An 11203-nucleotide genomic window follows, 5' to 3' on the forward strand; every position below is an offset into this window, starting at 1 on the left:
AGGGCAAAGGTCTGGACACAACGGGGTAATCCAGTACACAGGATGCGGATCTGGGCAAAAAAGGCTTAAAGTTCACACAGGGCAGAGGTCTGGGCACAACGGGGTAATCCAGTACACAGGATGCGGATCTGGGCAGAGAAGGTTAAGTTCTTGGCACAGGGTAGCAATTCAGGGACTCACCAGCCAGCATTGGCCCCAGCAGAGGAAGTCTAGGCATATAGGCACCAACTCCTCACGGGTCTTCAGAGGGCTGTGTCCTGGCCGCAGCTTCAAGACCACACAGGCAACACTTGATGGAAGAGCAGAAGGTAGAACAAAGTCCCAGTATCAAGAAAGCCACACAGACAATGTAGGACCACGAGTCCCAACAGTGCAAAAAGCAAAGCACAGTTCAATGCTTCTCCTAGCAAGGCCTGCAGCCATGAGCTGCTCTCCATCCAGACTCAAGCTCTGCACGTTCTGAGAGTTTTTATCGCACACCATAGAGACATTATATGGTTCTTTCAATTTGACCAAGCCTCAAACCCCTGGTGCCAACAAATCTGGCTTTTCACAGTCACAGGATACCATGCTGTCTGTGCCTCCTGCTGAGATCAACCTCATCTCCCACCCCTGCAGGACACAAGAATTTTATTAACCTCCCTGGCGGTATTCCCGAGTGTAGCTCGGGGTAAAGTTTCAGCAAAACAAGCGGCAACCCCGAGCTACACTCGGGAATACCTTGCAGCGTTGCTCCGAGATCTCTCGATCACTTACCTTGTCCTGCGCTCCCACGATGTCCCTCCTGCAGTGTCCCCTGCAATGTCCTCTGGAGGATGCCGGCATCTGTCTTCTGGGTCCGTCCCCTGCGAGCGTCGGGACATACGGGGGACGGAACGGCGGGAAATTTGAAAATGACAAAAAATGACATTCACTAAATACACTAAAATCGCATAGTAAAACATTACTCTATCAAACCATTTCATATACATTTTGTCCCGAGTGCTTTGTCCTGCGCCCTGCCTGCATTTTTACTGTTCTTTCTGCCTGGAAACTGAGAAATGTCCATGGCGTCCAAAAAGCGTCCCTTTAGGTGAAAAGCGGTTTTAGATCAGCTAGAGAACAGCGATAGTAAATCAGAACCACTTGCAGAATTGAGTGATAATGATTCGTGAGGAAATTTGTTATCAGGCACTGAAAACGATTGTGTGACTTTGCTCAGTGATGTGCGAACTTGGCGCTCTATTTAAAATTTCAGTGTTTTTGGTTTGATTATATTATTGAATTAAATTTTTTAATATATTATTTTTTATGATTATTTAATAAATTTTAATTTATGATTTTGTGTTTCAAATTGTAACATACCGGGGATGTTTACTAGACTCTTGTTCAGACAGATTTCAGTGAGTTATTCCTAAATATAACAGGCCTACAATAAAAAAAATACATATTTCCGTGCAAAAAAAGTACCGCTTTGAGCACAGAAATATGGACATAATCAGACCGCTAGGGAGGTTAAGCAATCTGACTGCTTGACACGCTTGTTGATTTCAAAACACAAAAATAAAATATATCTGATCTCTGTCACAACTCCTCCTTTTCCAAAACATGTACCTGCAAGAGGCCTTAACAGGCCTTGTGCAAGTTACACGTAGCAGTTCTCAAGCAGAACTATCTAAGTGTTTATATACATAACTACTTGTTATCTGAGGGCCAAGTGTGTATTGAAGCTTATTCCAGCAGGGCATCACATTGGGGTACAGAAGGTGTTGGCCTAGGCCAGGGGTAGGCAACCTGCGGCTCTCCAGCTGTTTCAGAACTACAAGTTCCATCATGCCTCTGCAAGTCATAGCTGTAACTGTCAGTTTTGTAATGTTGCAATGCCTCATGGGAAATGTAGTTCCACAACAGCTAGAGAGCCGCAGGTTGCCTACCCCTGGCCTAGGCATACACTTGAGCCACTGGGGGGATAATTTGATCCACTACCATTACCTCTCCACCAAAGTGAAACTGTGGAGTTGGATACCCCCCTACATTTCTTGGGGCAATTAGCCTGCAGGTGCCCCCATTCTCTGCAACTATGCTCTTCTTGTATGTCTCCACCTGTGTTGCAAACCAAGGGATCCCCTCTAAACCTTGGGGCACTGGTGGATTGACATGAACCTTTACATAGTTGAGCGGGTAAAATCCTTGATAAATGTGTGTCCTGCATCTTGTCTGATTTTTTTCTCTTCTCCCAGAGAGTGGCTCTGGGTCACACTCCCTAAAAACTGACAATTAAGTTCTCCCAGGTCATTCCCCAGCAGAATGTCAGCAGGTAGTCCTGCCATTACCCCAATAGAACAAAGTTTCTCCCCAAAACCATAATCCAGGAGAACCACACCCTTGGCATGCGTTTCTTGGCACTCCCAGCTAGTTCAATAGAAAATCCAAGGCCTTTCTCAATTGCTGCCGGATTCACCACACAGAGATCAGCAATGGTCAGGAAGGTGCCTGTGTCCCAGAACCCATTACTTTTTTTCCATCTATGCAGACCTCCTGTACATTCTGCTGCCTTACCTCTGGTTAACTTGGGGTAAGTGGCTGTACTCCACAAGCTCTTAGAAGGGCGCTGGTTATTGCTGTAGACATTCACTTTGAGATGGTGAAAGGCGCTCTAATCATGGCACCGGCACTACACTAGGATCAATGCAAGTAGTTTTAGTCTGTTGAGGGTGGAAGTTCCTTGGGCATCTAGCCTGGGGATGGTGGGGTTGTCCATATCTGTAGCACAGTTGATGCAAGGGCAACCCAGAGGACTGGGGTTGGAGTGGCATTTCCTCAGAAGCTGGGTACATGTCCACATAATGCGCAGTCTAGAAAAAGCTGGGCCGGAGAGTCTTTTTCTTAGTGGGGTATCTGGCCTGATAGTGACCGGTTTGTCCACAGCCAAAACAGCGTCTCTCTCTATAGTAGGCCTGGGGGCCCACTGTGGGGAGGCAAGATTGTCTGAAAATGTTAGCCAAGGGGGTGGCACTGCCTGGGGATTCCTCTGGCAGTGTAGAGGCATAGAGGACACAAATGCGGGGCTGGGAATCCTGGCAAATCTGGGGGCCTCGGCAGCTGTCAGCTTCCATTGAGGGTTGATCATGAGGGCCTCACCCGCTAAGGCCGCAGCTTCCTTCAGGTTTCCATTCACGCACCCACTGTTGGAGCTCAGGACACTTGAACAAGAACTGCTCTTTTAGGATTGCTTGAATAATCTGCTCAGGGGAGGCAGATTTCTCCCCCGCCAGCCATTGGCAACATGCTAAAGACATCTTGTGCGCAAACATTTTAAAAGAGATCTCTGGGAGTTTCCTTTCCGTGGTGGCCTCCTCTCCTAGAATGGCCATCTCTTCTTCATACCATATGACCCAAGGGCTCTGACTGCCTGTACTGGGAAGTTCCTTCATGGTGTGTAGACTCTCATCAGCCATCTCGACGTTCTCATCCCGCTGCTGCCAACCAGTTGTGACAAATTAAGAGCGCAGAGAGAGAGCACATAGAGACAGATCACTCGGAACCCAACGGGCGGGCGTTTATTGGGGAGTTTTTCAGGGTACAGACAATAGAACAGCTAGTCCACAGAACAACACAAGACACAACGATACAGAAGGATTCTCATGATAGCAATATGGGACAACAGGAGGCCGAAAGTCCACCGGGTTCAATAGGACAGAGCGGGGGGTTACCGCAGGGGTTGGACTCCATGGGCAAGGGTTTCGGGCAGAATCAGGCTAAGTCCAACACAGGGCAGAGGTCCAGTCACAACGGGGTTAATCCAATACACAGGATGCAGAACAGGGCAGAGAGAATTGAGTTCAATGCAGGGCAGAAATCTGGGCACAACGGGTTTAATCCAATACACAGGATGCAGATCTGGGCAGAGAGGGTTAAAGTCCACACAGGGCAAAGGTCCGGACACAACAGGATTAACCCAATACACCGGATGTATTTCCTGAGGGTTCCATACTTTCATCTACATATACAATATATTGCCCACAACTGAGTGGATGGATGTCATATAGTTTATTGTGGTTTGTTATTATTAGTTCCCTACAAGAATTTTAGTATAAATGGTAAATAAACATGTTTTATGACAGGTCCATGTCCGCTCCGCTTATGCAGAGTGGACGCGGACACAGCCCACTGTTCTTTATGGGCTGTCGGATTGAAACGGACCGCCTGTCCGTTTCCATTTGATGGTCATCCGATCAGCCAAACGGATGGGGAACAGATCCCTATCTGTTTTTAGCAGATCAGATTGGATGCAGGCGAGTGTAAATGGACGCATGTCCGTTTACACCAGCCATTCCCTAGAGAGCAATGGAGGGTCCACTTGAAAAACAGACAGGCGGACCCAATCAGTCTGCCCGTGTAAAAGGGGCCAAACACATTATTATTATTATACAGTATTTATAAAGCGCCAATAGTTCGCTCAGCGCTGTACATTACAAAGGGGGACAGAACAATACCAATACAATGCAAAACATGAGGGAATTGAGGGCCCTGCTCTTTCGAGTTTACAATCTAGGAGGGAGGGGATGGTGGCACTGGAGGAGAAAGCTGTAGGGGATGGAGTGGTAGGAAGAGTGGAGGAGGTCAGCAAGTTATCAGGGGGTGGGGTAGGCTTCCCTGAAGAGATGGGTTTTCAGGGTGCACCTAAAGGAGAGGAGAGTAGGTGATAATCTGATGGGTTGGGGCAGGGAGTTCCAGAGGATGGGTGACACCCTGGAGAAGACCTGGAGGTGGGCGTGGGAGGAGAACACAGGAGTTCATTATCAAATACTGTATATTTCTATAACAGGCATTTTATTATTATTCACTACTTAGAGCAAATGGTGCCCAAGCTATGGCATGAGGGCAACAGGTGGCCCTTTGGTACTTACTGTAGAACCCTGAGACCCCACCAGGCAGTAGTCATATTCCCTGCCTAGGTGTTTACTCAGGAACGTTAAAAGGAAATATTCATAAAAATATTCCTCTGGATATAATTTATTTCTTTCAGTTATGGCATGTTTGTAGTCTTTGACAATCTCTTGTAGTATACCCACAGTCTCTGACAATATTCTGTAACATTGCAAATTCTGCACAATATGTGTGGCCCTTTGGTGAGGTCAGGGGACCTATAACAAACAGGTAGACCACCACAGTCTTAGAGCATCAGTTTAGGAGAGGTGAGAAAACAAAGTGGTATAAAACATATAGACCTTACAACCCCGGTCCTGCTCAGCGTTTATATTTTATTTGTATGTACAATCAGGAAATGTAAAGACGTAGATCAGAAACCCTTGCAGCAATTGGCTTTGTATTCAAAGTGATCCACTCAGAGAATTGTGTCCTTCATCACTCGCTCATAGAAGATCTAAGTGATGAACAGGCAGTGCAGGCTCAGGAGAGGCGTCATGTATCTGTCTCATGGAACTTTCTCTTCTTGTAACTTTGCACCAGGCTGGAGGCTGTGATCTGAGCCGCCTGCCCCCTTTCCCAGTTCTGAAAAGTGTTGAGACCCCTCTGTCCAGCCCGAAATAACATACGCTCAAGTTCATCCAGTTTGGCCACCAACCCAGAGGTGTCCTCATTGTAGGCGTTCTGGGAGGAGTCCATGATGCGACGGAAGCGCCCGACGAAAGTCTGAGAAGAGGGAAACATTAACTCACATTTTCAGCTTGTCATCTCACGCCTGTCCTTCCAAATCTTAGGCCCCCTGAACATTGCTGCCTGCAAACGCTTAGTTTTCAGACATACAGGTATTTTTTTTTTTACTGAACTAAATGCAGCCCTGATCTGTGTGCAGTGTGTACACCTGACTGGTATCCTCTCTATGGGTGCAGCGTGTACACCTGACTGGTATCCTCTCTCTGGGTGCAGCGTGTACACCTGACTGGTATCCTCTCTCTGGGTGCAGCGTGTACACCTGACTGGTATCCTCTCTCTGGGTGCAGCGTGTACACCTGACTGGTATCCTCTCTCTGGGTGCAGCGTGTACACCTGACTAATATCCTCTCTCTGGGTGCAGCGTGTACACCTGACTGGTATCCTCTCTCTGGGTGCGGCGTGAACACCTGACTGGTATCCTCTCTCTGGGTGCAGCGTGTACACCTGACTGGTATCCTCTCTCTGGGTGCAGCGTGTACACCTGACTGGTATCCTCTCTCTGGGTGCGGCGTGAACACCTGACTGGTTATCCTCTCTCTGGGTGCGGCGTGTACACCTGACTGGCATCCTCTCTCTGGGTGCGGCGTGTACACCTGACTGGTATCCTCTCTCTGGGTGCAGCGTGTACACCTGACTGGTATCCTCTCTCTGGGTGCAGCGTGTACACCTGACTGGTATCCTGTCACTGGGTGCAGCGTGTACACCTGACTGGTTATCCTCTCTCTGGGTGCGGCGTGTACACCTGACTGGTATCCTCTCTCTGGGTGCGGCGTGTACACCTGACTGGTATCCTCTCTCTGGGTGCGGCGTGTACACCTGACTGGTTATCCTCTCTCTGGGTGCGGCGTGAACACCTGACTGGTATCCTCTCTCTGGGTGCAGCGTGTACACCTGTCTGGTAAGCCTCTCTCTGGGTGCAGCGTGTACACCTGACTGGTATCCTCTCTCTGGGTGCAGCGTGTACACCTGACTGGTATCCCCTCTCTGGGTGCAGCGTGTACACCTGACTGGTATCCCCTCTCTGGGTGCAGCGTGTACACCTGACTGGTATCCCCTCTCTGGGTGCAGCGTGTACACCTGACTGGTATTCCTCTCTCTGGGTGCAGGGTGTACACCTGACTGGTATCCTCTCTCTGGGTGCGGCGTGTACACCTGACTGGTATCCTCTCTCTGGGTGCGGCGTGTACACCTGACTGGTAAGCCTCTCTCTGGGTGCAGCGTGTACACCTGTCTGGTAAGCCTCTCTCTGGGTGCAGCGTGTACACCTGACTGGTATCCTCTCTCTGGGTGCAGCGTGTACACCTGACTGGTATCCTCTCTCTGGGTGCAGCGTGTACACCTGACTGGTATCCTCTCTCTGGGTGCAGCGTGTACACCTGACTGGTATCCTCTCTCTGGGTGCAGGGTGTACACCTGACTGGTATCCTCTCTGGGTGCAGGGTGTACACCTGACTGGTTATCCTCTCTCTGGGTGCAGCGTGTACACCTGACTGGTTATCCTCTCTCTAGGCTGTATTCCATCACACGTGACCAATGTTCTTGCTGTGAGTTGTAGTGTAGTCAGCTGTTATCAGCAGGAGGTGTTGGGTATATCCTATGTGAGTGAGGTTACCTGTAGCAGCGTCTGTGCGATCTCTGTGTTCTCTGGACTATCGAAGTTGAGGAGTTGTGAGCCGAAGCTGTAGTAATGTGGCCCCATCTTGTGGAGGTCCACCACATTGGCGTCAGCACTGAACACCGTGCGCCAGCCCTCTCGGTAGATCTTCGGCAATTCCACAGAGACGATTCGCCGCTTGTTGTCGTACAGTCCCTTCACCAGCCACAGGGGGAGCTCCATCTTACTGCCCTGGGATGGGACAAAAAGACGGCACATTCTACAACATGGACACAATGTAACCAATCACCAGTGACCGGGGAACATGGACACAATGTAACCAATCACCAGTGACCGGGGAACATGGACACAATGTAACCAATCACCAGTGACCGGGGAACATGGACACAATGTAACCAATCACCAGTGGAGAGGGAACATGGATACCAATCATCAGTGAGAGCATTTCTCTGACCGGGGAACATGGACACAATGTAACCAATCACCACATAGTGGTGGGGTGACGGATGATGGAGGGGGGACATAGTGGGGTGATGGAGGATGAGGAGGGGGGCACATAGTGGGGTGACAGACGAGGAGGGGGGCACATAGTGGGGTGACAGACGAGGAGGGGGGCACATAGTGGGGTGACGGAGGATGCAGAGGGAGGCACATAGTGGGGTGACGGAGGATGCAGAGGGAGGCACATAGTGGGGTGACGGAGGATGCAGAGGGAGGCACATAGTGGGGTGGATGATGAGGGGGCACATTGTGGGGTGACGGATGATGAGGGGGCACATTGTGGGGTGACGGATGATGAGGGGGCACATTGTGGGGTGACGGATGATGAGGGGGCACATTGTGGGGTGACGGATGATGAGGGGGCACATTGTGGGGTGACGGATGATGAGGGGGCACATTGTGGGGTGACGGATGATGAGGGGGCACATTGTGGGGTGACGGATGATGAGGGGGCACATTGTGGGGTGACGGATGATGAGGGGGCACATTGTGGGGTGACGGATGATGAGGGGGCACATTGTGGGGTGACGGATGATGAGGGGGCACATTGTGGGGTGACGGATGATGAGGGGGCACATTGTGGGGTGACGGATGATGAGGGGGCACATTGTGGGGTGACGGATGATGAGGGGGCACATTGTGGGGTGACGGATGATGAGGGGGCACATTGTGGGGTGACGGATGATGAGGGGGCACATTGTGGGGTGACGGATGATGAGGGGGCACATTGTGGGATGAGGGGGGCCACATAGTGGGGTGAGGGCTGATAGGGGGGGCACATTGTGGGGTGACGGCTGATAGGGGGGGCACATTGTGGGGTGACGGCTGATAGGGGGGCACATTGTGGGGTGACGGATGATGAGTGGGGCACATTGTGGGAAATTGGATAATTACTTGTGAGCCACTGGGGGTTATTTTCTGTATACAAACTATAATACCAATTGTTTGCGTGCATAAAAAGAAAAAAATTACTTAATTTGTGTACTTAAAAAATTGATTTGATATTAGATCGCAAGGTACTTCATACACCCTCTCTAGGTGTGTAAATGTTAACCATATAATCCAATATTGTACCGCGCTCTAATAGGTTCTACCTCTTGTGATATATTGAATACCTGTGTTTGCCACCAATTACCAATCAATTTCATCAAACAGAAATACTTAAATCCATAATTTGTGTAAATATAAAATTATTATTATTATTATTATTATACAGTATTTATAAAGCGCCAATAGTTCGCTCAGCGCTGTACATTACAAAGGGGGACAGAACATGTGACAGAACAATACCAATACAATGCGATACATGAGGGGATTGAGGGCCCTGCTCTTTCAAGCTTACAATCTAGGAGGGAGGGGATGGTGGCACAGGAGGAGATAGCTGTGGGGGATGGAGTGGTAGGAAGAGTGGAGGAGGTCGGCAAGTTAGCAGGGGGTGGGGTAGGCTTCCCTGAAGAGATGGGTTTTCAGGGTGCGCCTAAAGGAGAGGAGAGTAGGTGATAATCTGATGGGTTGGGGCAGGGAGTTCCAGAGGATGGGTGACACCCTGGAGAAGTCCTGGAGGCGGGCATGGGAGGAGGAGACCAGGGAACTAGAGAGAAGGAGGTCTTGTGAGGAGCGGAGTGTGTGTGCTGGGTGGTACTTGGATATTAGGTCAGTGATGTAGTTCGGGGCAGTATGGTGGACAGCTTTGTACGTCAGTGTTAGGATTTTGAATTTGATCCGTTGCGCAATCGGAAGCCAGTGGAGGGATTGGCAGAGGGGGGTGGCGGAGATGGAGCGGTTGGAAAGGTGAATGAGTCTGGCAGCCGTATTTAGGATGGACTGAAGCGGGGATACCCAGCGGCGAGGCAGGCCAGTGAGGAGGGAGTTGCAGTAGTCGAGTCGTGATATGATGAGGGAGTGGATGAGCTGTTTAGTGGTTTCTGGGGTTAGGAACGTGCGGATTTTGGCGATGTTGCGGAGGTGGAGTCTGCATGAGTTTGTTATAGATTGGACTTGGGGCTGGAAGGATAGGTTGGAGTCCAGAATGACACCCAGTACTCTGACCTGCGGGGCGGGTTTGATGGTGGCGTTGTTGGACGTGATGGAGAAGTCAATGGGGGGTGGTGAAATTAAATTTCTATGAATGTGGAAAAACAAAGAATAAAGTGGGAATGAAAGTTCTCCTTTATATGAATAGAGATGGTATTATTCTGACTGGATTGTATTAAGGATCTGTGTCCACTGCGTGAACCTCTCTCTCCTCAGCTCAGCCTTCTCAGTCAATCTTTCTCCGCTGGCTGCTTGATTTAATCCTCCATATATGGGACATGAAAAGAAGGGAAAAGAAACATAGTGTCCTATCCGGGATTTCAGTTGTTTAATGTGCTTTGATTTCTCACTCACATTGTGAAAGATAAAGTAGCGCTTTACATAAAATGTATCCAAATCGTATTTTGGTCAGCCTTATAGGTGTGTCTGCCTTCAGTGTGTATACTCGCCGTTCCTCTGTGGATGCGTGATGACGTCACCGCCCCTCCCCTTTGTGGGGCGACGCTTGAGGAGGGGGCACATTGTGGGGGTGAGGGATGATGGGGGGCACATTGTGGGATGAGGGGGGCCACATAGTGGGGTGAGGGCTGATAGGGGGGGCACATTGTGGGGTGACGGCTGATAGGGGGGGGCACATTGTGGGGTGACGGATGATGAGGGGGGGCACATTGTGGGGTGACGGATGATGAGTGGGGCACATTGTGGGGTGACGCTTAAAGGGGGGGGCACATTGTAGGGTGACGGATGATGGGGGGGCACATTGTGGGGTGATGGGTGATGAGGGGGGTACATTGTGGGGTGACGGATGATGAGGGGGGGGTGGCACATAGTGGGATGACGGATGATGAGGGGGGTACATTGTGGGGTGATGGATAGGAGTACAGACAATACCGCCCCCCTCCAGTGTCTGAGGTGATAGCCCCCCTCCCCTTTATGGGTGGTAATATCGGGGTCTCTGACCTCGGGAATGTGCTCCGTGTCCCCTCCTTTGTCCAGGAAGCCCAGGCGGGCCAGTCCGCTCTCCAGACGGCACGGCAGCTTCTCCTGAGACATGAGAACATCTTCCAGGGACAGAAAATTCTCCTCCCGGCCCAACCCGGCCTCCACCGCACGGTACGACTCCCACATCGTACGACCGACCGACCAGGCGAATCTCCCGCCTTCCGCGTCACCATGGAGACGGGGCGGGACCTCCCCTCACTGACAGCCAGAGGAGGGACAGCGAGCGATCGCCACCTGTTGGACGCTACACTGCTACTACCACCGCCTCTGGATGTGTGCGCACCATAGAGAGCGACTGAACGCGGCTGTGCGCATCATCCCATCTCCTCCTGTGATTGCTATCTGTATTATTACTATTCTTATGATGCAGAGTGAGGACTGGGCTCTCCTTCC

At 50.5% G+C, this 11203-nt stretch overlaps 1 protein-coding gene across 1 annotated transcript; it reads right to left on the minus strand.

The window, feature by feature from the left end:
• Positions 1-3513: 3513 nt before the first annotated feature.
• GINS3 (GINS complex subunit 3) lies at positions 3514-10978 on the minus strand. The gene is made up of 3 exons (XM_089678911.1): positions 10769-10978; positions 7271-7504; positions 3514-5634 (listed from the first exon to the last, which is right to left on the minus strand). Exons 1-3 carry the CDS (start codon positions 10934-10936, stop codon positions 5404-5406), a joined length of 633 nt encoding a protein of 210 aa, XP_089535037.1. The 5' UTR covers positions 10937-10978; the 3' UTR covers positions 3514-5403.
• Positions 10979-11203: the final 225 nt, after the last annotated feature.

This window comes from Staurois parvus, unplaced genomic scaffold, assembly GCF_062004578.1.
Source record: "Staurois parvus isolate SC_StPar_1 unplaced genomic scaffold, SC_StPar_1.0 ptg000211l, whole genome shotgun sequence".
NCBI classification, from domain to species: Eukaryota; Metazoa; Chordata; class Amphibia; order Anura; family Ranidae; genus Staurois; species Staurois parvus.